Source organism: Anomaloglossus baeobatrachus, chromosome 5 (genome assembly GCF_048569485.1).
Source record: "Anomaloglossus baeobatrachus isolate aAnoBae1 chromosome 5, aAnoBae1.hap1, whole genome shotgun sequence".
Taxonomy (NCBI): Eukaryota; Metazoa; Chordata; class Amphibia; order Anura; family Aromobatidae; genus Anomaloglossus; species Anomaloglossus baeobatrachus.
Window position 1 is genome coordinate 224,125,277 of NC_134357.1, and position 27,482 is coordinate 224,152,758.

Here is a 27,482-nt window from a genome sequence, read left to right on the forward strand (position 1 = left end):
AGCTTACCTGCCGCCGGCTGCTATGCGGAAGGACGGAGGTGGGCGGGATGTTTACATCCTGCTCATCTCCGCCCCTCCGCCGCTATTGGCCGCCTGCCGTGTGATGTCGCTATGACGCCGCACGACCCGCCCCCTTAGGAAGGAGGCGGGTCGCCGGCCACAGTGACGGTCGCAGGGCAGGTGAGTGCATGTGAAGCTGGCGTAGCGATAATTTTCGCTACGCCAGCTATCACAAGATATGGTACCTGCGACGGGGGCAGGGACTATCACGTGCGACATCGCAGCATCGGCTTGCGATGTCGCAACGTGCAAAGCCCGCCTAAGTCCATCGAGTTCAACCCGTAGCCTAACATGTTGATCCAGAGGAAGGCAAAAAAAACCCCAATGTGGCAAACAAGTTCCAATGGGGAAAAAAATTCCTTCCTGACTCCACATACGGCAATCAGACTAGTTCCCTGGATCAACACCCTGTCATAAAATCTAATATACATAACTGATAATATTAAAATTTTCAAGAAAGGCGTCCAGGCTCTGCTTAAATGTTAGTAGTGAATCACTCATTACAACATCATGCGGCAGAGAGTTCCATAGTCTCACTGCTCGTACAGTAAAGAATCCTCGTCTGTGATTATGATTAAACCTTCTTTCCTCAAGACGTAGCGGATGCCCCCGTGTTCCAGTCGCAGGCCTAGGTGTAAAAAGATCTTTGGAAAGGTCTCTGTACTGTCCCCTCATATATTTATACATTGTGATTAGATCCCCCTTAAGCCTTCGTTTTTCCAAACTAAATAACCCCAAGTTTAAATAACCTGTCTTGGTATTGCAGCCCACCCATTCCTCTAATAATCTTGGTCGCTCTTCTCTGCACCCTCTCCAGTTCAGCTATGTCCTTCTTATATATCGGTGACCAGAATTGTACACAGTATTCTAAGTGCGGTCGCACTAGTGACTTGAACAGAGGTAGAACAATATTTTTTTCATGAACACTTATACCTCTCTTTTAATACATCCCATTATTTTATTAGCCCTGGCAGCAGTTGCCTGACACTGTCCACTGAAGTTAAGTTTACCATCCACCCATACACCCAAGTCTTTTTCTGTGTCTGTTTTACCCAGTGTTCTACAATTAAGTACATAATTATAAATTTTATTTCCTCTACCCAACTGCATGATCTTACATTTATCTACATTAAACTTCAATTGCCACTTCTCCGCCCAATCCTCCAATTTACATAAATCTCCCTGTAATATAAACTTATCCTCCTCCGTATTGATTACCCTGCAGAGTTTAGTATCATCTGCAAATATTGAAATTCTACTCTGCATGCCCCCAACAAGGTCATTCATAAATATGTTGAAAAGAAGCGGGCCCAATACTGACCCCTGTGGTACCCCACTATGAACTGGGTGAAGGCAGCCATGAGCCAGGGAACACGGTCAGACACCATGGAGGACCTGATTAAGCACCTGGTGCAGGCCCAACAACAACAGCAGCTGGCCCAGCAGGAGACAAACAAGCTGTTGATACAGCAGCAGCAATTGGCTCAGCAGCAGCTGCAGCAACAGCGGGAGCAACAGCAGTGGCAGATGGACGTCCTGGCAGAAATAATCCGTGGCAGAGCGACCAGTCCAGGTGATGACGCTAACATCCGGAAGGCGGTAAGGCGAGCAATGCAAAAGATGACTCCGGGGGATGATGTTGAGGCCTTCTTGACTGTGTTTGAGAGAGTTGCTGAACGAGAAAAACTCCCGCCGGGGCAGTGGGCGGAGGTATTGGCGCCATATTTAAGTGGAGAGCCACAAAAGGCCTATTATGATCTTTCTTTACAGGACGCTAAGGAGTATGACAAACTAAAGGCTGAAATTGTGGCACGCCTGGGTGTGACTATGACTGTAAGGGCACAACGGGTCCACCAGTGGGCATATCATGGCAACAAACCCCCTCGCTCGCAAATGTTTAATTTATTGCATCTGGTACAAAAATGGTTGCAGCCAGAGTCCTCCACCCCAGTGCAGATGGTGGAGCGGGTTGTAATGGACAGGTTTATTCACTCCCTTCCAAAGCCAGTGCAGACTTGGGTTGCCCAAGGAAACCCCTTGAATGCTGAAGACCTGGTTGGACTGGTGGAGAGGTACCAGGTGGTAGAGAGTTCCCAGGGGAAGCCACGGGACTTACCATTTCCCTATCGGGGGTTTCTTCAGGGAGCGACACCCAAAAGAAGGATACAAGAGCCACAGGAGGGGGGAATCCAAGGCCCCAAGTGGCAAGAGAAGGCATGCAAAAAACCCCAGTCAGTAATATTGTCTGTTGGAGGTGCCAGGGACCGGGTCACATAGCCGCCCGTTGTCCCTTCAACACCGAGCCAATGGACTGCAGCATGGGTCGGCGGTCTTCCTATTATGCATACCCAGCCTGCAGTGTGGACAGTCAACCCAGTGAGGGGCCACAGGTATGTCTTGTAGAAATAAATGGTACCAGAATAGTGGGACTGTTAGACTCCGGGAGTTTGGTGACCCTTGTGAGGGACACACTTCCACACCAGCTGATTCCTGGGATTCATTGGGATGCCAAGGACTACCCTGTGGCCGCTGTGACTATAAAAACAACTTGTGGGTCGGAGTCTCATGAGGTTGGAGTGGTAAAAGATCTGTTGCCCCAGTAATAATAGGGCGAGACTTTGCTTTGTTCTGGGAGTTGTGGAGTAAAGGGGTGGAACCCTGTGTCTCAGATAAAGAACAGTTAGCCCTCAATGATAAAACTTCATTACAGTCGGAGGCGGATGAATTCCCCCTATGTGTGTTCGTGGGCGATGAGGACGAAGCCGAGTCCCCGGAGGTTAACATGCCGGAGTTGGCCGTTTCCGAAGGGAACTTTGGGACTGTTCAAATGAGGGATCTGACGCTAAAGTGGGCATTTGAAAATGTGACTGTCATAAACGGTGTTGCTCAAGAGCTGGGGGCTGACACCAGATTCCCCCACTCTGCAGTAAATCGGGAATTGTTATATTTGGTTACCCAGTTGAGAGGTGAGATAATTGAGCAACTATTGGTACCAGGGCCTCATAGACGCCGGGTGTTAGACATGGCCCATTCTCATATCCTGGGTGGTCACCTGGGGGTAGATAAAACACAGGAGCGGATTCTTCAGAGGTTCTACTGGCTGGGGTGTCATCGAGAGATTCTTAATTATTGTAGATCCTGTCCCACCTGCCAGCTAACTGCACCAGTTTCCCATTTTCGAAGTCCCATTGTGCCATTGCCTATAATAGAGGTCCCATTTGACCGTATTGCCATGGATCTTGTGGGCCCCCTGGTAAAATCCGCTAGAGGGCACCAGTATATCTTAGTGGTTCTGGACTATGCGACTCGATACCCTGAGGCGGTACCATTGAGAAATTGTTCCTCTAAGAATATAGCCAGGGAGTTGGTCCATATCTTCTCTCGGACCGGACTGCCAAAGGAGATCCTGACAGACCAAGGGACCCCCTTTATGTCGAAAGTCATGAGAGAACTGTGTAAGGTGCTGCGGAGCACACAACTGAAGACTTCAGTCTATCACCCACACACAGACGGCCTTGTGGAGAGATTTAATAAGACCTTAAAGTCCATGCTTAAGAAGGTCGTGGAGAAGGATAGCCGAGATTGGGATTGCCTGCTTCCATACTTGCTCTTTTCTATCAGGGAAGTTCCACAAGCCTCTACCGGGTTCTCTCCCTTTGAACTTTTATATGGTCGACATCCCCGAGGGTTCCTTGACATAGCCAAAGAAACCTGGGAAGCAGAGGTTACCCCCCATAGGAGTGTCATTGAGCATGTGGCCCAGATGCAAGAGAGGATGGCTGAGGTGATACCCATTGTGAAAGAGAGTCTTCTCCGGGCTCAAGAGGCACAGGCGAGAGTATATAATCGCTCTGCCAGGGTGAGACAGTTCAGCCCTGGCGACCGGTTGTTGGTGTTGATCTTTACTGTGGAAAGTAAATTTTTGGCCAAGTGGCAGGGACCCTATGAAGTGGTCGAAAAACTGGGAGAGGTGAATTATAAGATCCACCAACCGTGTAGACGGAATCCCTACCAGGTGTACCATATTAATCTTATTAAGCCATGGCGAGATAGGGAAGCGGTGGAAGCTCTGTGTCTAGCTGCCAAGGTGGTCGCTGAAATCGAGAACGTCACAGTGGCAGAGACGCTGTCAAGGGCCCAAAAGCAGCAGTGTCGGGAGTTGCTTTATCAAAATCGAGATGTCTTTTCAGGATTGCCGAGGTGTACACAGGTTGTGGAACATGAAGTTCTGACGGAACGACACGTGAGTGTACATCTGAAGCCGTACCGGATCCCCGAAGCCCGCCAAGAAGTGATCTCAAAAGAGATGAAGAGGATGCTGAGCTTCGGCGTGATTGAAGAATCAAGAAATGGCTGGTCTAGTCCTATCGTCCTTGTGCCAAAGCCGGATGGAGAATGGCAATTTTGCAATGACTACCGCAAGGTAAATGAAGTCTCAAAATTTGACGCTTATCCGATGCCTCGAGTCGATGAGCTCATTGAAAGGCTTGGGCCAGCCAGGTATATTACCACCCTTGACCTGCAAAAGGATACTGGCAACCCGGATTGGGGGAGTCAACCTAGAGGGTCCAGGCGGTGCTGGATGCATTGAGGAAGGCGGGGTTTACCATAAACCCAAAAAAGTGTGCCATAGGGAAGGAGGAGGCCAGGTACCTGGGCTATGTTGTCGGTAGGGGCCTAATCAAGCCACAAGTGAATAAACTGGAGGCGATCCAGAATTGGCCACGCCCAGTCTCTAAAAAGCAGGTTAGGGCATTTCTGGGAATCGTTGGATACTACCGCCGGTTTGTACCGAAGTTTGCTATGAGGGCCGCTCCGCTGACTGAGCTCCTCAGGGCTGTGAAGCAGTCGGTGGCCAAGTGGACCTCTGAGGTGGAGGTGGCGTTCCAGGACTTGAAGTCTGCTCTGTGTCGGCAGCCAGTCCTGGTGGCACCTGACTTTACAAAGGAGTTTGTGCTTCCGACTGATGCTTCGGAGGTCGGGTTGGGAGCTGTGCTGTCGCAGGAAATAAATGGCGAGGAACATCCAGTGCATTACCTGAGTAGGAAACTCTCCTCTTGTGAGAAAAACTATGCCATCGTGGATAAGGAATGCCTGGCCATTAGGTGGGCAGTGGACTCTCTAAAATACTACCTACTAAGCCGTAAATTCAGGCTAGTGTCTGATCATGCGCCACTGACATGGTTGAGAAGTAGACAGGGAAATAATGCTAGGGTGACCAGGTGATTTCTAGCCCTTCAAGACTTCGCCTTCCATGTGGAGCACAGGCCTGGGAAGTTACATGGGAATGCAGATGCCCTGTCGCGACTCCCCTGTTTAGTGGTTGCTGGTGCCCATGCCCCCGGCTTTGGGCAGAGGGACAGACTGTTGGAGGATCTTTTCTAGAATGGAAAAGGGCACAAGTATTCCCAGCAGGCTCTCAAGACTTCTCCTCGAGACCAAGACCAAAACCCTGCCAATCAGTCAAGTAGAAGGTCTTCCCCAAGACCTTTTAGAGTCCAAGATGTCCTCTGTAGAAGGTCAAAAACAAGGTAGCATAATGGGAAGGTATTGTCAACGGTGTTTCTCACAAGTGGTAAGCGATGACCTACTCACTGCGGTCACCACTCTGCTCTCGCCAGCCTCGGATTATCTCTCTGAGTCGTGTCCTGTAGTCTTTGGAACAGTGCTGCATTATCCTGCTGCAGTTGAGTTTCTGGCTACAGGGAGGCACAGCCAGATTCTGAAGAAAATTAACACCACTCTGTCAGTGTTTTAGGTTCCTTGGTCTATTCTCACGCAGCAGAGGGTTTGTTAGGCAGCTCCTCCCACCACTTATCGCCCGAACTAGGTTCTAGTTTAGGTCCTGTCTAGGTTCCTGTATGGTGCTTTCTGATATTGCTCTCCAGTTCTTTGAACCGGCTTGCCTACTTGTTTATCCCAATCTCTCTGCTCCAGATCTTGGCTATGTATATTGAACCTGTTCTGCCTGTCCTGACCTTGGAGAATCTGACTACGTCTTTTGCCTTCGTCCGCCTGTACCACGCACCCATGTCTTTGACTTTCTGGTCAGCTGTGTAGTCCCAGGGACTGTTCTGGATTGGTACCCGGAGACAAGCAGTGGCCAAGCTTATCCTCACCATCAGAGGCTCTAGTGAATAAACTATAGTCACACTTTGTCACACCCAGCCCGTGACGCAGTAGGTTCACACCCATCATCATTAAATTCATGCTTCTGATCTGAACTGACAGCCAACTAGGAGTGCCCACATTTTAAAGGTAAAAAGACAAATTAGACCCATGGAAAATTCTAAAATAACAGAGAATAATGAAATTAACCATTAAAACCAGATATATATTGTTATAAATTGAAAATATTGTTATTTACCTGTGAATGTTCTGAAATAATCAGTCATTGCAGAGAGAACTTCCTCATCCGTTATTGTTTCCATAAATTCAGACTCTTCTCCAGCAATAAAACCACAGAGCACATATCCCAACCTGGAAAAAGCAAAGGGTCAGACTGTTACAGATTCTTCCAATATTTTCCACAAAAAATAAATTCTTCTAAAACTGTACACAAAGAACATTTTAGTGACTTATTCCTATTATGTACTTTTGCTGCCCTGATGGGAAGTATTAATCACCTCTGTTTTTTTCCCACTGTTCAAGCAGTGAGTCCACTCATGCAGGAATGAGCAGTAGTCTGTAATGTGAGCTTCTCAGATTTAAAAAAAAAAAAAAATCTTTTGGTTTTCTTAAAATGACACGCCTCCCCAGGGCAGGGAGACTCAGAACCGGGCCAGACTAGTCTGGGGATGTGAGCCATGGCGGCGTCCAGTTCAGTGACCCTGGTGGTGTCTTTTGGAGCAAATAAAAGAGATTTTAACTAAAAGAAAATAAAAATAAAAATAAAAAAAAGTGTTTTTGACGACTACGCCACTTGCGGTGTGCGGCCAGGTTATATGGGGCCGCCGCAGCAGGTTTCTGCTGGGGCTGATGGAGTGATACAGCCTGGATAGAGCCCTCCGCAAGCAGGGACAGGCCCCAGCAGTGAATGATGGGGGTTGTAGTGAGAAAACAGTCTATGTGAGTGCATGCCGTTATGGAAACAGTCCACACCAATGTTGTAGTTTAACTTGCCTTGTTTACTTTGCTGTGTTGGTACCGGAACCCGCAGGTGCCGGTCCCAGGTGTATCTGCTTGTTCTCCGTACCAGTTGTGACCTGGGATCGCTGTCCTCCATGAACACTTGTTGTTGATGGGCTTCCGTGGCCTAGAGCTACTTGGGAACCCCTCTGTTTCTCTTGGTCCTATCGCAGGCAGCCTGGACTATTTAAGGGGTTCAGTCCCCGGTTCCCTCTTTGCTGCTGATGCTTCAGATTCTTCGGGTGGTGGAGAACCCTGGAGATTCCTTCACCTGGCAGAATTGATAATGTCCATAAAGGATCTCACTGTCCTAGGGATCTGCACCCTGCCTTGTGCTGAGGTCTGTGAGCTCGGTCTCGTCCTTCCGCAGACACGCTGTGGTTCCTGGAGTCTCGTACTTCCACAGGGGCCCACAGATCCTGGAATTTTCGGTTCCTCACCTCACTGTCCTCCCTCCTTATTACAGTACTCCATTCTTACTGCAGGTCTCTTTCTGTTTTGTCACTTTCACTTCACTACTTCTCTACTCCGCCAACTTTCTACTCAGACTTCTCTTCAGAGCCTCTCCTTACCGACTTCCTCACAGAACTCCTCCCACCGACTACACACCACTTCCACCCGCCTTTTCCAACTCACTTTAGCCCCTCCCCCTCGCTAGGTCTCTCCCTCAGGTTGGGTGGCCACTATCCAATCAGTGCCCTCCCATTTTACCTGTTACCAGGCAGTCTACCAGGTTGGTGTTGGGGTTGTGTGTGTGGCCTGAAGGTGCTGGTGCATTGACTCTGGCACGGATATTCCGGGGTTTGGATTTCCACGGTTACATTTGTGGCACCTGGTACCTCAGGGGTGCTACATAAAATATCAAAATATTTTTCTCACTTACTGTTCTGGTGGTTCCAGGACCACAAATATAGCAAGTTTTTTCATCCAATTATGCCTCAGGTCTTTCTTTGCTTCAGTAAGCGGGGAACCACCTTCCCATACCGGCTGGATTAGTGTTGTGTTTGGGTCCCAAAAGGGTTTCTCAAACTCCAACAAAATTTTGTTATTGGTTCCAAATCCCAAATTCTTAATAGCCTGCAATTTGTTTGGTGGGAGGACAGGCTTGAAGAATTCCAGAACTTGTTTCTTCAGAACTCCTGAAAACAAATAAAACCATCTGAAAAAGTTCTACGTACGTTATTAGCAGCCTATACTGATGCTCGGGCCACACAATGCATTCATCACTCTACAATTCCAATGTGTTCCTCAATAAAACAATGCCAGGAGTTTCTCAATAAAATAAAATACAATTTCATCTTTGTAACCAGAAATACCTAATAAGATTCCACCAAATGGGGCAACACTATTATATTTCAAATGCCTAGTGTGTTTATGACTAGTGAGAATGCTATGAGATGAGGCAGCACAGCTTACTTGACATCCTAGTGTGTACTTACCTACTTTACACACATCAAACGAAGAGAGCAAGCCCTGGAGAATTACATCATAATCGGAATAATAGAGGGAACAAGGAGACGAGGAAGATCAGCAACCCGATGACTTGATACAATGAAGAAAACGGCGAAGAAGACCCTGGTGAAGCTATCTAGGCTTGCACAAGACTGATTTTCCTAAAGAGCATTTACCCATCAAGTCGCCATGGCTTGAGATCGAGCTGGTGGGCATTTAAAAAAAAAAAAAAAAATAGGGCTAATGACAGAGCACACTATGAGACAACTTAATGACCTAATACTGCCTCATCTTAGTGTGAGGAGTACAAATAATAAGGAACACGGCATTGATACTAGGAGCACATTTGATACCACAAAGAATAATAGCACTGATAAAGTGGTGGATGCTAAATATTATTTTTACTTATTAACTAGAGTAATTATCTTATTTGGGGCTACAAGCACTCTTGCCCTAATCCACCTTGGATTAGGGCAAGAGTGCAAAATTTTACAAATCGGAGGGGTGAGACATTCACATTGCTCTAAAAATTTTAATGCATCCAGAACGGTTGCTTATATATTTATATATTTGAATTAAATGTTTGTCGTCGCAACTACTCTTAGTAATATTAACGGACACTGTGGTTAGCCTAGCTACACAAGTGGTTAATAGTCCTGTGAATATCTTTGTCAACGGGATCTACATCAATGTCAGTCTTTATTCAAGGTGTTTTTAAAGGGACCTAAATTTGGACCCATATTATTCCCCAGACCAATATCCTTTTCTCCCCTTTTTCAAACACACTGTACACAAAAAGTTCACATTTTCACATCATGAAATCATATTGACTGTTGACAATTGATCAACAGTACCCCGCTAGTGCGAGGCTTCAAGCAAGATGCTCTCAGACGAAAGTGGGAACTGAGCTTAGAGTGTCATCAGCAGGTTGAAACAGACATACAGAGAGACTGGAAGAGTTACATAAAGAAGTGGATGTCCTTTGTCCACATCCCACAGTGATCACTGCTTCATTGTGAGCAATGCCCTTTGGAAAAGGATGATGAATGCCAAAACAACTCCAGGCACATTTAAGGAAGGTGAGAGGCATCCAAGTGTCAAGTCAGACCATTCAAAACCATTTACATCAGCGTGGTCTGCATGCTAGAAAACCTGCAAGGTTACCTGACCACACTGCCAGGCACAGGCATCGTTTTGTTGAACGAGGGACCAGTGGGCCTCAGTGCTGTTCACTGATGAAAGTTGATTTACACTGAGCAGAAAAGAAAGCCAACAACCATGCTGAAGATGTCAAACAGAACACTATGCATCAGCCACTGTTGTCACCAGACAAGCCTTTGGTGGTGGTGTTACAGTGTGGGCAAGTGTGTCTAGTTAACACAGAACGACCCTACGCTTTGTGAATGGCACAGTGACAAGCCCCTACTTTAATTACACCATTAATCCATTTAGTGTACCTATGAATGAACAACACAGGCCTAATTTTAGCTACCGTATTTTTCGGACCAAATGTAGGGGAAAAGTGGGGGGTGCGTCTTATAGTCTGAATGTAGGGCATGGCTGCGGGGAATGAGGGTGCGGTGGTGGCGCGGGTCATCGGGGGCACGAGCAGGCTGTAGCAGCGCCTGCCTTGACCACATGGGCCCGCTCATTTAATATGCACGCCCATCATCCCGCCCATCATCTCTCAGCGCTGAAGCCGCCACTGACAGGTAGGCGGGGGATGGGCGCATAGTAAACAGCCCGCAGGATCACCCCTGGCACCCACAGCCTGGAGTGATCATGTGCGGCTGTATTCAATGCTCCCCGCGCATCATCATCAGCGCGGGGTGCAGTGAATCAGTATACTCACCAGCCACGGTCCCTGCAGTATCGCTCGTCCTCCTGTATGCCGGCCGCGGCTGTGTGTGGAGACTAGCGGTGCGCACAGTGATGACGTCATCGCTGTGCTCACGTGTCCACACACAGCCGCGGCCAGCACAGACAGGAGGACATCGCGATGCTGCAGGGATCATGGCCGGCTACACTCAGCGGCGCTGCTGCTGGCACAGACGGGAGGAGGGGCAGTGCTGCAGGAAGTGAGGAAAGGTGAGTATAAACATTTATTTTTTGATGTGTGTGACGGGGTATGCGACAGAGCAGTAAGGGACACCAGACCGATGAACAATCCAAGAAGATTTAATAAGACAGGGAGCATAAAACATCCAATAATAAAATGGTTCTTTAGAGTCCACACAAAGGAAAAAGATCCAGGGGCACCGCCTGGTATTCCGATGCCAGGGAAAATAGGGCAATGGTCCTTATATGAGTTCCTTGAGTCCAACAGAGGGAACAATAAAACGCAATCCCACGTGGCCACTGATCTCCAGTCTGCAACAGTCCATACACATTCTCTATGATCCAGCCTCAGCCATAGGTCCTCATCCTTCTCCAGCCGATATCCAACTAACCTAACATGGGTCTCATTGTTCTTCTCTCTTGGGATCAGCCCCTTAGGTGGGCACACCTCCCCCTAGACATCTGATTCATGAATGGACTTTAGACTCCTGGCTCTGTTCTGTTTACCAAGTTGTGGTTGGAGAAGTTCCATGCTGAGAAGAACAAACAATCCCCCAGCAGAGGAGAACAATATATATGTAACCCCCACCAAATCAAGGACAATAGTTACTGCTGAAGCCTGATTGCAATATGATACAGGCTGGGGGGATATAATGTTACAACCAAGGAGAGACAGACTATTAAAACATGAGCACAGGCGGAGGAGGGACACGCTGTTACAATCCATTCCCCTCTCAATTTGTGTACGGACTAGTGACCTCAACAGGTCGCTTGTCAAGTACACGTAAACATGGTGGACCTGACTCAGGATCCTCTTGCCTGGACAATCCGTCTGCATTTTGGGTGTTGGCTCCATGTTTTTTAGTGTATGGTGAAGATGTAGGGTTGAATGTTCGGCTCCAGTTTGTATCCTCCTTCCCTTGAACGCTGATTCCTGCATCCACAAATCGGCATTGTATATCTCCCACATCATTGCCTAGGAGAATGTCTGCAGGAAGGCCGCTCATCACACCGATGATGCATTGTTTTGCCCCAAAGCCATAATCCAGGGTTACACTCGCTCTTGGAATGTATCTTTGAGTACTTCCAGCCAATTCAATGGCAATTCCTGGTCCCTTTTGCATTGCTTCTGGTTGAATTACTCGGGGATCCGCTATGGTGAGAAAAGCCCCAGTGTCACGAAAGCCAACAACTTTTTGGCCATCCAGCACGACCTCCTGTAGATGTTTATGCTGAATATCATAAGAATGGGTGGCTGTGGCTCGCACCCCATAGACTCCTGGTAGGGAAGTCAACATATCAGAGTCACTTGGCAAATCATCAGGGCCTGAATCCAGCTCTTCTCCTGCTGAGGGTGTCTGTAGATAATGGACAGGCAAAGGTGATCTGCAGCTGTTCTGCCTTTGAACACCTGGACAGTGAGCTTGCAGATGCCCAGGAAGCCCACAACCATAACATCTGCGCTGCGTCTCACTCCTTCCACTTTGCCTTCTGGAGAAGTAGGTAGGAGACCTTGTTGACTGATAGGGAGGTGCAGGAGGTGGTTGTCGATTTGGAGGATGACTCCACGGGATAGATGGGCATGTGGCCCGCAGATGCCCGGGATGCCCACAGCTATAACATCTTTGCTTTTCTACTTTCTCTCCTCGTCCTGTACGCCCCTGTCCATGCTTACTGGTCCAAGTATCTGTGGTGATATGCACCCTGTCACACACAGAGTTTCTCAAGGAAGCGGTGATGTTGTGTGCAACATGCTGGTGTAGCGCCGGCACGCCTTTCTTGGAGAAGGAGTGGCGACTGGTCATCGACTCTTGGGGCACTGCGATGGGCATAAGGTCTCGAAAATCCTCTGTGTAAAAAGGGTGGACAGGCAGCATTTCTGTAGCCAACAGCTTGCAGATGCTGAAAGTCAACCTCTTAGGCATGTCATGCCCTTCTAAAATCATGTAAAACACAGCAAGGGGACTACAACCACAGTCTCTCTCGTTTCCAAAAATTGGGCCACACACACACACACACACACACCACTTCACTGGAATCAATTGTCCCACAGATGCAAACTTAAAATGTTGATTTGAATGAAGCACTATCAAAAATACACCAGCCTTTCGCCTCCCCAGGATGACACAGGGGTAGAAACGTCCTTGCGGATCCATGACTTACTCATCTTGGGTCATTTTTCAAAAAAATAGGGGACTCCAACCACAGTCTCCCTCGTTTCCAAAAATTGAGCCACACACACACCACTTCACAGGCATCAATTGTCCCACAGGTGCAAACTTAAAATGTTGATTTGCATGAAGCACTATCAAAATACACCAGCCTTTCACCTCCCCTGGATGACACAAGGGTAGAAAAGTCCTCTGTGATCCATGAATTGTTCATGTTGATGAACATTAGTCTGTCCACATTTTCACTGGACAGACACGTGCGCTTATCTGTCAGCACACACCCAGCAGCACTGAAGACACGTTCAGAGAGAATGCTGGCTGCGGGACACGACAAGATCCCCAAGGTGTAAGTGGCGAGTGTGAAGATGTAATTTACCCTCTCACTGTATATGCTGTACAGATTCCTATTTCAAGCTGGGTTCATTGTCTTATTTGAACTACTTCTGTGTACATTTCTATTGTTGTAGGTAATCACCCCCCTAAAATGCAAGGTTATATCCTCTTGAGGCACTTCCATCCCTGGGAGTAGGGGGAGGTGGGCCTAGAGTCCAACTAGTGTAAACTCTGCTTACCTGGGAGATTCAGGCAGAGTGAGCTGAAACTTGAAGGGAGCAGGAGCTCCAGCCTGTGTGGCTGTGGACACGGACGGAGCTAGGCCTGTGTGGCGGCCCGTGGGATTGTGTGGAACTCTTTGGACTACTGTAAGGACGATTGCTTTGTAATCCGGTCCGAGGATTGTCGGGAAGGGCCCCCGAATCTGTTTTACGTGGACTTATCGTGTGCTGTTCTTGCATTCCTGTTAATAAACCTGTTGGATCGTCCCTCGGCCTCGTCCATCCTTTGCTCTGTTGTACACCCCCGTCACAAACTGGTTGGCAGCGGCGGGATCAGAGCAGAAGAAATGGAGGACAACAGCCAATCGACGTCTGAAACCAGAACCTCAGGATACAGGAACTGGACTGTGGCGAGTCTACAAACAAAGGCCCGTGAATTAGGTGTCGGCTACAAAGGACTCTCTAAGGAGCAACTAATTGAGGCATTGGAACACGCTTGCCTGCAAGATGGCACCGAGGAACAATTTCCACAGCAAGGGGAGCAAAGACGGGAGCCGGAGGTGAATACCCAAAAAAGTCAATGGGTTGTGTGGTACAAGGAAAAGATGGCACTGCTTGGAGATGAGGCCACCATAGAAGATAAGAGGGAGGCCATGCATGGAGCTGAAGAGAAGGAGCGCAGGATGGAGGAGATGGCATTGCTGGATAAGCAGCTCGCTGTGGAAGCCGCGAGAGGTTCCAGACAGACTGTAACCCCAGCACCCATCATGAGGGAACTTCCCAGAGTGTCCCGCAAAGACTTCAAGCAGTTTAATGAGGCTGCTGGTGACATTGAGGGCTTCTTCCAGGACTTTGAGCATCAGTGTCGATTAATGGAAGTCCCAGAAAGGGAGCGCGTCCGGCATCTGGTTGGGCTCTTAGAGGGTGGAGCTGCTGCAGCCTATAGAGCTATGGACCATCGGTGGAACTGTGAGTATGCGGATATTAAACAGACTATTCTAGAACATTATGCTGTAACGCCAGACACTTACAGGACTCAGTTCCGTACTCTAGCATGTGATGAGGAAGTGTCCTTCAAGATGTATGCCCACAAACTCAAACATCTGTGGCATCGTTGGTTGGAGGCAGAGGAGGCCTTAACCTTGGAGACCGTCCTCCAGGTCCTCCTAAAAGAGCAGTTTTACTTCAAGTGCCCCGCTGAGATCCGGGAATGGGTGCGTGAGAGAAAACCAGCGACAGTGGAGGAAGCTGCTGCTCTAGCTGATGAGGTGCTCACCATCAAGCCTCAGTGGAGGGTTCTGTTGGAGGATGGAGAGACGCCTAACAGCTCCACAACACCGGATGCCCCCAGTTATTCTGTCCCCATTGTTCCCCGTTCCTCTAAGCCACCACATGTTGATACCCGTGTTAATGTGCCTCCAGTTGCTTCTACTGCACTTTCTGGAATACGCCGGGGAGAGGAAGTAACAGAGCGCAGGTGTTATGTTTGTAGGCATCCCGGGCATTTGCAGGCCTCATGCCCAGCCAGGCCATGGAGGAATCATCCTCAAACCCCTACAGCACCTTCAGGTGGGAGCCGGCCTCCAAGTTCCCCTACCCCTTACCCAAGAGGACGCCTTGGATGGAGGGAGACCCAGCTCAGATGCTATCAATGTGGACAGCCAGGGCATCGGCAAGTCTCCTGCCCAGCTGTTCAAATGAGGACTGATCCTGCGCCCAATCGGATTGTTAATTATTTACAGCCCAGCGCCATGGAGGAAGATGTGGCACCGCTATGTGAGGACTGGCCTAGTGACTCAGCCCATGTTGCACCACCAGGAGTTTACGGGGTGCGACCTGCAGTTATGACGACTTCTGCTCATCGAGGTAAGCACTTGCAGGAGGTTGTGCTGGATGGACAGAGACTTGTTGGATTTTGTGACTCGGGTGCTTTCCTCACACTGGCTGATCCCCGAGTGGTTCGGCCTGAGGCAATCCATAGAGGACCTGGGATTGTCATTGAACTGGCTGGTGGACAATGGAGGACTATTCCCACAGCCACTGTGGATCTGAGCTTTGGTTTTGGGGTCAGGCGATGTGTGGTTGGGGTGATGGGTGGTCTGCCTGCAGCTGTTCTCCTGGGCAATGATGTGGGAGAGCTACGATGCCAATTCGTGGCTGCATGAAGCCACATCTAAGTAACGCTCTGCCTGTGTGTACTTAACCAGTGACCTGTAGAGGTCCCTAGTACGTACACAAGTTGGGAGGGGGAGGGATTGTGAAGATGTAATTTACCCTCTCACTGTATATGCTGTACAGATTCCTATTTCAAGCTGGGTTCATTGTCTTATTTGAACTACTTCTGTGTACATTTCTATTGTTGTAGGTAATCACCCCCCTAAAATGCAAGGTTATATCCTCTTGAGGCACTTCCATCCCTGGGAGTAGGGGGAGGTGGGCCTAGAGTCCAACTAGTGTAAACTCTGCTTACCTGGGAGATTCAGGCAGAGTGAGCTGAAACTTGAAGGGAGCAGGAGCTCCAGCCTGTGTGGCTGTGGACACGGACGGAGCTAGGCCTGTGTGGCGGCCCGTGGGATTGTGTGGAACTCTTTGGACTACTGTAAGGACGATTGCTTTGTAATCCGGTCCGAGGATTTTCGGGAAGGGCCCCCGAATCTGTTTTACGTGGACTTATCGTGTGCTGTTCTTGCATTCCTGTTAATAAACCTGTTGGATCGTCCCTCGGCCTCGACCATCCTTTGCTCTTTTGTACACCCCCGTCACAGCGAGCTCTGGCAATTTATCCAGATTGGAAGCCAAAACTGAGCAAGGCTCAAGTTGCACAGTAATGGCATCGATGTTCACTTGCAGATACTCTATATCTGAGTCTCCTCCTCTTTTTACTCGTCCAGCTCTTTTGTTTTCGCATGAGTATATGTCCTTGTCACTTTCCCATGTGTTTGTGGTGTCTTGGGAGTTGTTTGTCACCTTTTGGACACCTTTGAAGGTGTTTTCTATGTGTTTGTATGTGTTTGTGTTTGCCTGCCATTGTTTTCAATGGGGTTCGAGTGGTTCGTCGAACGGTTCGTCGAACATTCATCGAACGGAGCCTCCGTTCGACGAACCGAACCGAAGTCGAACGCTAGGGGGGTGGCTCATCTCTACTCCTTATTACCCTGACTGCCCCCGCACCAGGGCAATTCGGAATGAGCCGGGTAGAGTCCCGAGACTGTCGCATCTAATGGTTGCGACAATTACGGGCTGCTGCTGGCTGATATTCTTAGGCTGGGGGGCTCCCCATAATGTGGAGCTCCCCATCCTGAGAATACCAGCCATCAGCCGTGTGGCTTTACCTTGGCTGGTATCAAAATTGGGGGGACCGCACGCCGTTTGCTTTTAATTATTTATTTATTTTACTGGAAGATATAGACCCGCCCACCGGCAACAGTGATTGGTTGCAGTAAAGGCAGCGTTACACAGTACGATATATCGTGCGACCGCATGAGCGATCGCACCCGCCCCCGTCGGTTGTGAGTCATGGGCAATTCGTTGCCCTGTGGCGCACAAAGTCGTTAACCCCCGTCACACATACCTGCCTAACGACATCGCTGTGGGCGGCGAACATCCTCTTTCTGAAGGGGGAGGGACGTTTGGCGTCACAGCGACCGCCTAATAGCAGCGGAGGGGCGGAGATGAGCGGAATGTAACATCCCGCCCACCTTCTGCCTTCCTCATTGTCGGCGGGACGCAGGTAAGCTGCAGTTCCTCGTTCCCGCGGTGTCACACGTAGCGATGTGTGCTGCCTTGGGAACGACATTATGAAAATGAACGACGTGTCAACGAGCAACGATAAGGTGAGTATTTTTGCTCGTTAACAGTCGTTCGGAGCTGTCACACGCTACAACATCTCTAACGATGCCAGATGTGCGTCACGAATTCCGTGACCCCGACGACATATCGTTAGATATATCATAGCGTGTGATGGGGCCTTTAGACAGCTGTCACTCAGCGTGGGGGTGTGTCTGACTGCAACCAATCATAGGCGCCGGTGGGCAGGGGAAGCAGGAAATACGAAATAGAATAATGAGCGGCCGGCATTTTCAAAAGCTGGCAAAGCCACCAGAGCAGTGTGACAGCTATGCAGGGAGAGACCACATAAGCAAGAATGGTTGACCTTAGGGAGATCAACATCCAACACCGCGGAGACACCATCACGTGTTTCTCAACGCAGTGATTCTAGAGCAATGCCCCCTGGGAAATATTCAAAACAAGAAAGCCTGTGGAGACACCATCACATGTTGCTCAACGCTGGCAGAAAATTTGCCAGGTCTTTCACCGGGAAGGAACAACCACGGGAAGGACAGTCTCCAGTCAAGGAGACCACCTATGCCAAACATGGTATCCATCCACAGACAGCTGTGTGGAGTAGGAAACTGACTAGTGGGAGCTGTCTGTGGATGGATACCATGTTTGGCATAGGTGGTCTCCTTGACTGGAGACTGCCCTTCCCGTGGTTATTCCCTCGCGGTGAAAGACCTGGCTAGTTTTCTGCCAGCGTTGAGAAACATGTGATGGTGTCTCCGCAGGCTTTCTTGTTGTGCAGGGAGAGACCGACTGACCTAGAAAAAAAACGACTGACAGAGAGACAGACAGACAGAGAGACTCTGGGCATGCCCAAAAACAAAAACCCGGATCAGTCATTGGATTCCGTCATATGCCGGATGACGCCGGATACGGCGTCCATAGGCTGTAACTCTGTACCAGAGAACCTCAATGGCCTGAAGGCTGCTCTTCAGGAAGAGTGGGATGCCATGCCTCAGGGGACAATAACTCGACTTATGAACAGCATGACGTCATTGTCAAGCTATAATTAATTGTCAAGGCCACATGACAAGTTATTGAGACATTGACATTTTTGGAGAGGTATACCCACCACTGTTTTGGCTTTTGTTTCAATAAATTTTTGAGATGAGGAAATCGCCAAGGCATGCTTCTAGTTACATGCCCTTCTTTCATGATAAAATATCAGTGTAGCGTGAATGCATTTTACATAAATTTCACCTGAAAGCCAAATATCCCTAACTTTTTTTGAGTAGCGTATGTTCCTACTTAAAGGGAACCTGTCATCAGAAATGTAGCTATAAAGCTAAAAATCCCCCCCCCTCTGCAGCTCCTGGGCTGCATTCTAGGAAGCCTCCTATAGTTCTTGTGGCCGCTTTTATACCAAAATGAACACTTTGTAAACTTGTACCTTTTCTTATGCAAATTTCTTAAATCTTCCATGGGGGCGGGCTGCCTGGGGTCCGTTGCTGTCCTCCTTCCGATTTACGCCGCCCCCGAACGCTGAATTTCAAACCTCAGGATGCCGCCACTGGGTGCCCGTGGTCCCGCGCATGCGCTGTTCCACTGTAGCGGTGCCGTGCACTGTGTGCATGTGTGACCGCTGGTGACGCTTTGCGCGGGCACGAGGTTATGGGCGGCGCTGTGAGTGTCATCAGCAAGTGCCGCCCATAACCTCGTGACCGCACTTTCCCCTATTACTCCAGCGTTATGCGCAAGCGCTCACTGGCCGGATGACCGGACGTCACCTGCTGCTGAGCAGGATGGGAAAGAGGTAAATTTTTTTGCTCTGAAACCAATTGAGAGTTTACTTGGCTGTGTGTTTGGGATCATTGTATTGCTGAAATGTCCATCCTCATTTTCATCTACATCATCCTGGTAGATAGAAGCAAATTTTTATCAACTGTCTAGGTAAATTTGTCTATTCATTCTTCCTTCAAATCTTATGACTTTTTTGTCACAGCAGGGACAAGAGGTTAAGCCAGCTGTATAAGACAACACACAAGAAGGGAGAAGGAATGCCTTATAGATAGGGAAAGGGGGGAAGTAGTTACCCCTGCCCCAGCTCTTCGTCAACACCACTAACACTAAAAGAAGACACAAGGGAAACACAACTGCAATCACCAAAGCCCTGGTAGATAGCAAAGACAAACACTTATTTGAGTTGTAGCAACCACAGGAGTCTGGAGCAACAGAAGACAAACTTTACAGTGCTCAGCAAGGAACAAATTATAAACCGCACCCAAATATCCCCAGGGAGAGGTTTATAAAGGAAGGGAGAGGCTGGCAACTGAGAAAAAAATCTTAGTCTCCTGGGTCCTAGAGTCAAATTCAAAAGCGGGTTAAAAGAAAAACGGGTTAAATGCTTATATTTTTCTTTTAACCCGTTTTCCTTTTTTTTCCTTTTAACCCGCTTTTGAATTTGCCGTCTAAATCGGGGCTGCTGTTTACCACTATTCTCACTTCTTTCATGCCTTTAAGGAGTTGTGCCTGTCACAACTACAGCAGGTGTGTGCCTGTCCTAAGACCCACGTTAACCCCATATCGGGTAAAACCCTATGTGCGCTTTTTTTCCCACAGTTATACAGTCTCGGGTCCTAGAATCCACATCTGCAGAAGCAGGGAACTGTAAGATAACACATGCTGACAATCTCTGGGATTTTTGGGAACACTCGCTGCCACTGGATTTTCAGTCAGCCGTGAGACCTCCGATACATCCGTGACAGTTTGCAAGTGCCATATGCTGAAAAACAGCCCAGCCCCACACCATGATGTTCCCACCTCCAAAATGGTGTTTTTGGGGGTGATATGCAGTGTCGTTTGGCCTGGAAACATGGTGTGTATTATGACATCCAAACAGTTAAATTGTGGTCTCATCTGACCAGACTAAATTCTCCCAGTATTTCACACGCTTGTCTAAAGGATGTTGAAAAATTTTAAAAGTGCTTGAATATGCTTGAACATGCCATGAACAGACGGTTCTTGGCTCCTGGAAATCTTTTCAGATAATTATTTTCACTTCTGTCTGAAAACGTGTGGGAATCACCTGGTTGTGGCCGGGCTTTCACTAAGATGTAGGATTGCATTCTAATTACAGATAGATTTCAGCCAGTGTCATGACTTTCCATGCCTTTTTGCACCTCTCTTTCTTCATATGTTCAATACTTTTTCCTTTTCCTTGTCATTTGTCATTATCTACATACATAATCACCAGTTGTGCATGTCCACCTCTTCCAGCATGCAACACGCCACTGTCAGTTGCGCAGGCACAGTGACATGCACGTTACCGGAGCTTCCGGTGAGTCCTCGATGCTGTGGCCACAATGCTCCGGCTTCCAGGTCCTCACCACACACACACACACATCCGAAGCGGTCACCTGAGCTCCGGAGTTCAGCCCGGCCTGTCCGCAGCTGTGACATGAACTGAACCGCAATCGCCGGGGAATCAGTTGGCGCTAGCGGTTCAGTCCTGCAAACCCCGAGTACAGTCCAGGCTGCACTCTGGAGCTCAGGTGACAGCTCCAGAGTTCAACCCAGGTAACCGCAGCCAGACCTAGTATTACTGGAGGTTCCTCCGGTAACCAGTCCGATACTGCACCAAGCACATACGCACACAAAGCGCCCATGCATGTATGCACTGAACACAGACACACACACACAGACACACACACACACACACACACACACACCTGGATACTCACCTGTCCCCAGCGCTGCTCCTGCTTCCAGTTCTTGAATATTCAGTGAGTATAATGAGCGGCGGTCAGGAGCTAGTGGCAGGAGAGCCGGAGACAGCATCGCTGGATACAGGTAAATATAGAATTTTTTTTTATTTAAAAAAAGACCCGTGTTTTCTCCTGGGGGGAAAGAGGGAGAGAGAATGCACACACACACATATATACAGACGACATGTACACACAGTGTACAGCCATAAACCCACACATATACACAGATGACACGTACACACAGCGTACAGCCATATATACACAGACAATACGTACACACAGCATACAGCCATATATACAGAGACGATACGTACACACAGCGTACAGCCATATATAAAAAGACATACACAGACGATACATACACAGCGTACAGCCATATACACCCACATGTACACAGACGACACATACACACAGCGTACAGCCATATACACACATGTACACAGACGACACGTACACACAGCGTACAGCCATATATACACACACATGTACACAGATGACACGTACACACAGGGTACATCCATATACACACGTACACAGACGACACGTACACACAGCGTACAGCCATATATATACACACACACACACACAACACACACAGAGCGTACAGCTATATACACACACACACATACACAGGATTGGTGCGACACATACACACAACGTACAGCCATACACCCACATGTACACAGACACGTACACACAGCGTACAGCCATATACACACACACACACACACACACGTACACATGCACACAGCATACAGCCATATACACACACACACGTACACAGACGACAGCGTACAGCTATATACACACACATACACAGGCGACACATACACACAGCCATATACACCCAAATGTACACAGATGACACGTACACACAGTGTACAGCCATATATACACACATGTACACAGATGACACGTACACACAGGGTACATCTATATACACACACATGTACACAGACGACACGTACACACAGCGTACAGCCATATATACACACACACACAGAGCGTACAGCTATATACACACACACACATACACAGGATTGGTGCGACACATACACACAGCATACAGCCATACACCCACATGTACACAGACACGTACACACAGCGTACAGCCATATACACACACATGTACACAGATGACATGTACACACAGGGTACATCCATATACACACGTACACAGACGACACGTACACACAGCGCACAGCCATATATATACACATACACACACACACACAGAGCGTACAGCTATATACACACACACACATATACAGGATTGGTGTGACACATACACACAGCGTACAGCCATACACCCACATGTACACATGCACACAGCGTACAGCCATATACACCCACATGTACACAGACGACACATACACACAGCGTACAGCCATATACACCCAAATGTACACAGAGATGACACGTACACACAGCGTACAGCCATATACACACACATGTACATAGACGACACGTACACACAGCGTACAGCCATATATACACACACACACACACACGTACACAGACGACACGTATACACAGCGTACAGCTATATACACACATACACAGGCGACACATACACACAGCGTACAGCCATATACGCAGATGACATGTACACAGCGTACAGCGCACAGCGTACAGCCACATACACACGTACAGACGACACGTACACACAGCGTACAGCCATACACACACACACACAGGGTACAGCTATATACACACACATACACAGGCGACACATACAGCATACAGCCATACACACACACACACACACACGTACACAGACGACACGTTCACAGCGTACAGCCATATACACCCACATGTACACAGATGACAGGTACACACAGCGTACAGCCATATACACACACACACATGTACACAGACGACACGTACACACAGCGTACAGCCATATATATATATACACACACACACACAGCATACAGCTATATCCACACACACATGTACACAGGCGACACATACAGACAGCATACAGCCATACACACATGTACAAAGACGACACGTACACAGCGTACAGCCATATATACACCCACACACACACATATACACAGACACGTACACACAGCGTACAGCCATATACACAGATGACATGTACACAGCCACATACACATACACACGTACAGACGACACGACCACACAGCATAGAGCCATATACATACACACACACACACACACACACACGTACACAGACGACACGTACACACAGCGTACAGCCATATACACACACACACATGTACACAGACGACACGTACACACAGCTTAAAGCCATATACACACACACGTACACAGACGACACGTACACACAGCTTAAAGCCATATACACACACACGTACACAGATGACACGTACACACAGCGTAAAGCCATATACACACACACACATGTACACAGACGACACGTACACACAGCGTACAGCCATATATACACACACACAGCGTACAGCTATATACACACATATACACAGGCGACACATACAGCATACAGCCATACACACACACACACACACACACGTACACAGACGACACGTACACAGCGTACAGCCATATATACACACACACACACATGTACACAGACACGTACACACAGCATACAGCCATATGCACAGATGACATGTAGACAGCCACATACACATACACACGTACAGACGACACGTACACACAGCATACAGCCATATACATACACACACACACACACACGTACACAGACGACACGTACACACAGCGTACAGCCATATATACACACACACACACGTACACAGACGACACGTACACACAGCTTAAAGCCATATACACACACGTACACAGATGACACGTACACACAGCGTAAAGCCATATACACACACACACATGTACACAGACGACACGTACACACAGCGTACAGCCATATATACACACACACAGCGTACAGCTATATACACACATATACACAGGCGACACATACAGCCATACACACACACACACACACACACACACGTACACAGACGACACGTACACAGCGTACAGCCATATATACACATACACACACACACACACGTACACAGACACGTACACACAGCATACACATGTACACAGCGTACAGCCACATACACATGTACACAGACGACACGTACACACAGCATACAGCCATAAACATACATATACAGACGACACGTACACACAGCTTACAGCCATTTACAAACACATACACAGACACGTACACACAGCGTACAGCCATATATACACACATCTAAACAAACAACACGTACACACAGCGTACAGCCATATACACACACGTACACAGATGACACGTACACACAGCATACAGCCATATACACATACATACAGACGACACGTACACACAGCGTACAGCCATACACCCACACAGCCGACACGTACACACAGCGTACAGCCATATAGACACACACACATACACAGATGACACGTACACACAGCATACAGCCATATACACATACATACAGACGACACGTACACACAGCGTACAGCCATACATCCACACAGATGACACGTACACACAGCATACAGCCATATACACATACATACAGACGACACGTACACACAGCGTACATCCATACACCCACACAGACGACACGTACACACAGCATACAGCCATATATACACAGACGACACGTACACACAGCGTACAGCCCATACACATACACATGTACACAGACAACAGGAACTACACCTCCCAGCATGTCCATGTTATATAATTACAGGAGGGAACTACATCTTCCAGCATGCCCATGTTATATAAGTACAGGAAGGAACTACACCTCCCAGCATGTCCATCTACATACATAATCATCAGTTGCGACTGTCCACCTATTCCGGCATGCATCGCGGCACCGTCCGTGACGTCACCGCTCTTCCCACACACGCGTAGTAGCAGCTACATATAGTAGATCACACACACATATGAGAACGCATACACAAACAATCACACTACAGATCACATCCACACAATCACCACATCCAGCGATATTGCTTGCTTCTCGGCAGCGTAAGGACCTGCAACACTGTGCATTGAGCTTCCAGGACCTGCGGGATGATCACATGACCGGAAGCACGCGGTATCACTGGATGTGGTGAGTGTGTGCGAGCGTGATTGTACTGGTATGTGCAATTTCCTGAGTGTGTGTTCTGATGTGAGTGTGCGTTCTGATGTGCAAATGTGCGTTTTGATGTGCGAGTGTGCCTTCTGATGTGTGTGCACGAACTGCGCGTGCGAAAGTAGCGGTGACATGACCGCAGGTGCAGTACCAGCCATTCCTCCAGGCAGCAAACAGGTTTAAAAATCAGGACCCCACACACATACACACGGGGTTAATGAGCACACCCCCCCAACATACACAGGGTTAATGAGCGAACTCCCCCAGCAGCAAACACAGGGATAATAAGCAGACCCACGCAGCACACACAGGGTTAATGAGCATCTACCCCCCAGAGCACACACAGGGTTAATGAGCAGACCCCCGCAGCGCGCACAGGGTTAATGAGTGTACAACCCGCCCACTCGCAGCACACATAGGGTTAATGAGCGGGCCCCTCACCACACAGTGCACACAGAGTTAATGGAGCGGACCCCTCACAGCACACACAGGGTTTATGAGCGTATCTCACACAAAGGGTTAATGAACTGACCCCCACATTGCACAGCACACACAGAGGTAATGACCAGACACCCCCTCAGCACACACAGGGTTAATGACCCCCTCACTGCACAGTACAGAAAGGTTTAATGAGTGGAGCCCGCACAGCACACACAGGGTTAATGAGCGGAACCCCGCACATCTATATACATAAGCGCCAGCTTCAGTAACCCTATTCCAGCATGCACCGCGGCACTGTCACTGCGCCTGTGCAAGTGACATACACGTCACTGCAGCTTCCGGGCATGAACTGCGCGTGTTCAAGTAGCGGTGACTTCACTGCTCTTGCCACACACACGTAGACAAGGCTGGTACTGCGTCTGCGTGGAAATATTTTTGACGTGAATAAATTGTATCCTTTCACTTCCTTTGTGTTTTTTGGTCCAGTTTGGGAACAGACAATCACACACACATCAAACTGCACAAAACAATGTACCACCTCCAATTATAGTCACAACAGCTTACAAGAAACCATATAGTGTAAACACACATGCAGCACTGAGGGGAGACACCACATAGTGAACACAGCTCAAGAAACACAACACCAGATGCCAATATACAGCACACAACAAGGAAGAGACAGTGCACAGGGATAGAGGTCAAATGACGCAACACATACAATACAAAAATGCGGAGAGATGGCATACAACAGATATGTTGGAAAGCACCAACAGTGTAACACATGTCCACTGCTCCTGTTATCACCGGTAAGCAAAGACAGATGTTCATTTCATCGCACTCTCGATGCGATAGCATCGGGCCTATTTCTAGTTACACATAACCTAATTTATAGAGATCTATGTTTTGATTTCTTTGCGTGCATGGATTGGATGGGTTGTTACCAACATCTGGTGAGAAATTCATGTCAATAACACCTTTAGAATGTATATTTACTTAGATAATTGATGACGTGTTCAATACGTATTTCACCCACTGTATGTGTTAAGTGTATGCATGTCTCTGTATGTAGGTATTGCATATGCATGTTTCTGTATGTAGGTGCTCTATGTATGCATATATCTGTTTGCATGTGGTCTACGTATACATTGTGAGACTGTGACCGGGGTTATCTATGACGGCCGGTATGTCTCGCCCCGGTTGTGCTCACTCCATGATAGAAAGTAACTCCACTCCAGGGTTAATGCGGTTTCCCTACAGGCTTAAGGAAGGGTTAAAAGGAAACAGGAACGAGGGCAAGTGGGCCGGGTGTGAGGGAGTGATCACACCTCCCTGAGTTCTCTGCCGGAGAGGCACATGTGTACTGTGTGGACTTTTGTTTGGATAATAAACCGTGTGCTGTGAACCTTGGTGCCTGGATCCCGTGTCTTCTGCTGCGCAGCCGACCACGCTACCTCACATATGGTGGAGAATGCGGGCATGCCAGCCCGGTGAGGTGAAGCTTCCATTTCTGGTGATCCGGTAGCACATGTCCTGGATTCGAGCGGCTATACTACAGCCCAAACCCGGTGACGCCATGGAGGACATACTAAAGCAGCTGGCTCAGGCTAATGCACAGCAACAGCAGGCTAACGCACAGCAACAGCAGGCTAATGCACAGCAACAACAGGCTAATGAACACCTGCTCCGGTCGTTGGAACGTCAGCAGCAATCCTTGCAATTGCAGGAAAAAAGGCACCAAGAACAGATGGTTCTCCTGGCCAAGTCGATCCGTGCCGGACCGGCAGCAACAACCCCGGGACCGGGTGACGACGGCAGCGTCCGGAAAGCGGTGAGACAAGCGTTGCAAAAGATGACCCCGGGGGATGATGTGGAAGCATTCCTGGCGGTGTTTGAGCGGGTGGCTGAGCGGGAAAAACTGCCGACCCCCCAGTGGGCTGAGGTAATGTCGCCCTATCT

General features: G+C 48.5%; 1 protein-coding gene across 1 annotated transcript in view; it reads right to left on the reverse strand.

Annotated features, from left to right (window-relative positions):
* The window catches only part of PAOX (polyamine oxidase), a 97,328-nt gene that overhangs the window by 33,920 nt on the left and 35,926 nt on the right, over window positions 1-27,482 (reverse strand). The window contains exons 4-5 of the mRNA XM_075349134.1: window positions 8,072-8,327; window positions 6,428-6,540 (exon numbers count right to left, since the gene is read on the reverse strand). Of these exons, the coding sequence (XP_075205249.1) occupies window positions 6,428-6,540; window positions 8,072-8,327 (369 nt within the window). The remainder of the gene's footprint in view (window positions 1-6,427; window positions 6,541-8,071; window positions 8,328-27,482) is intronic.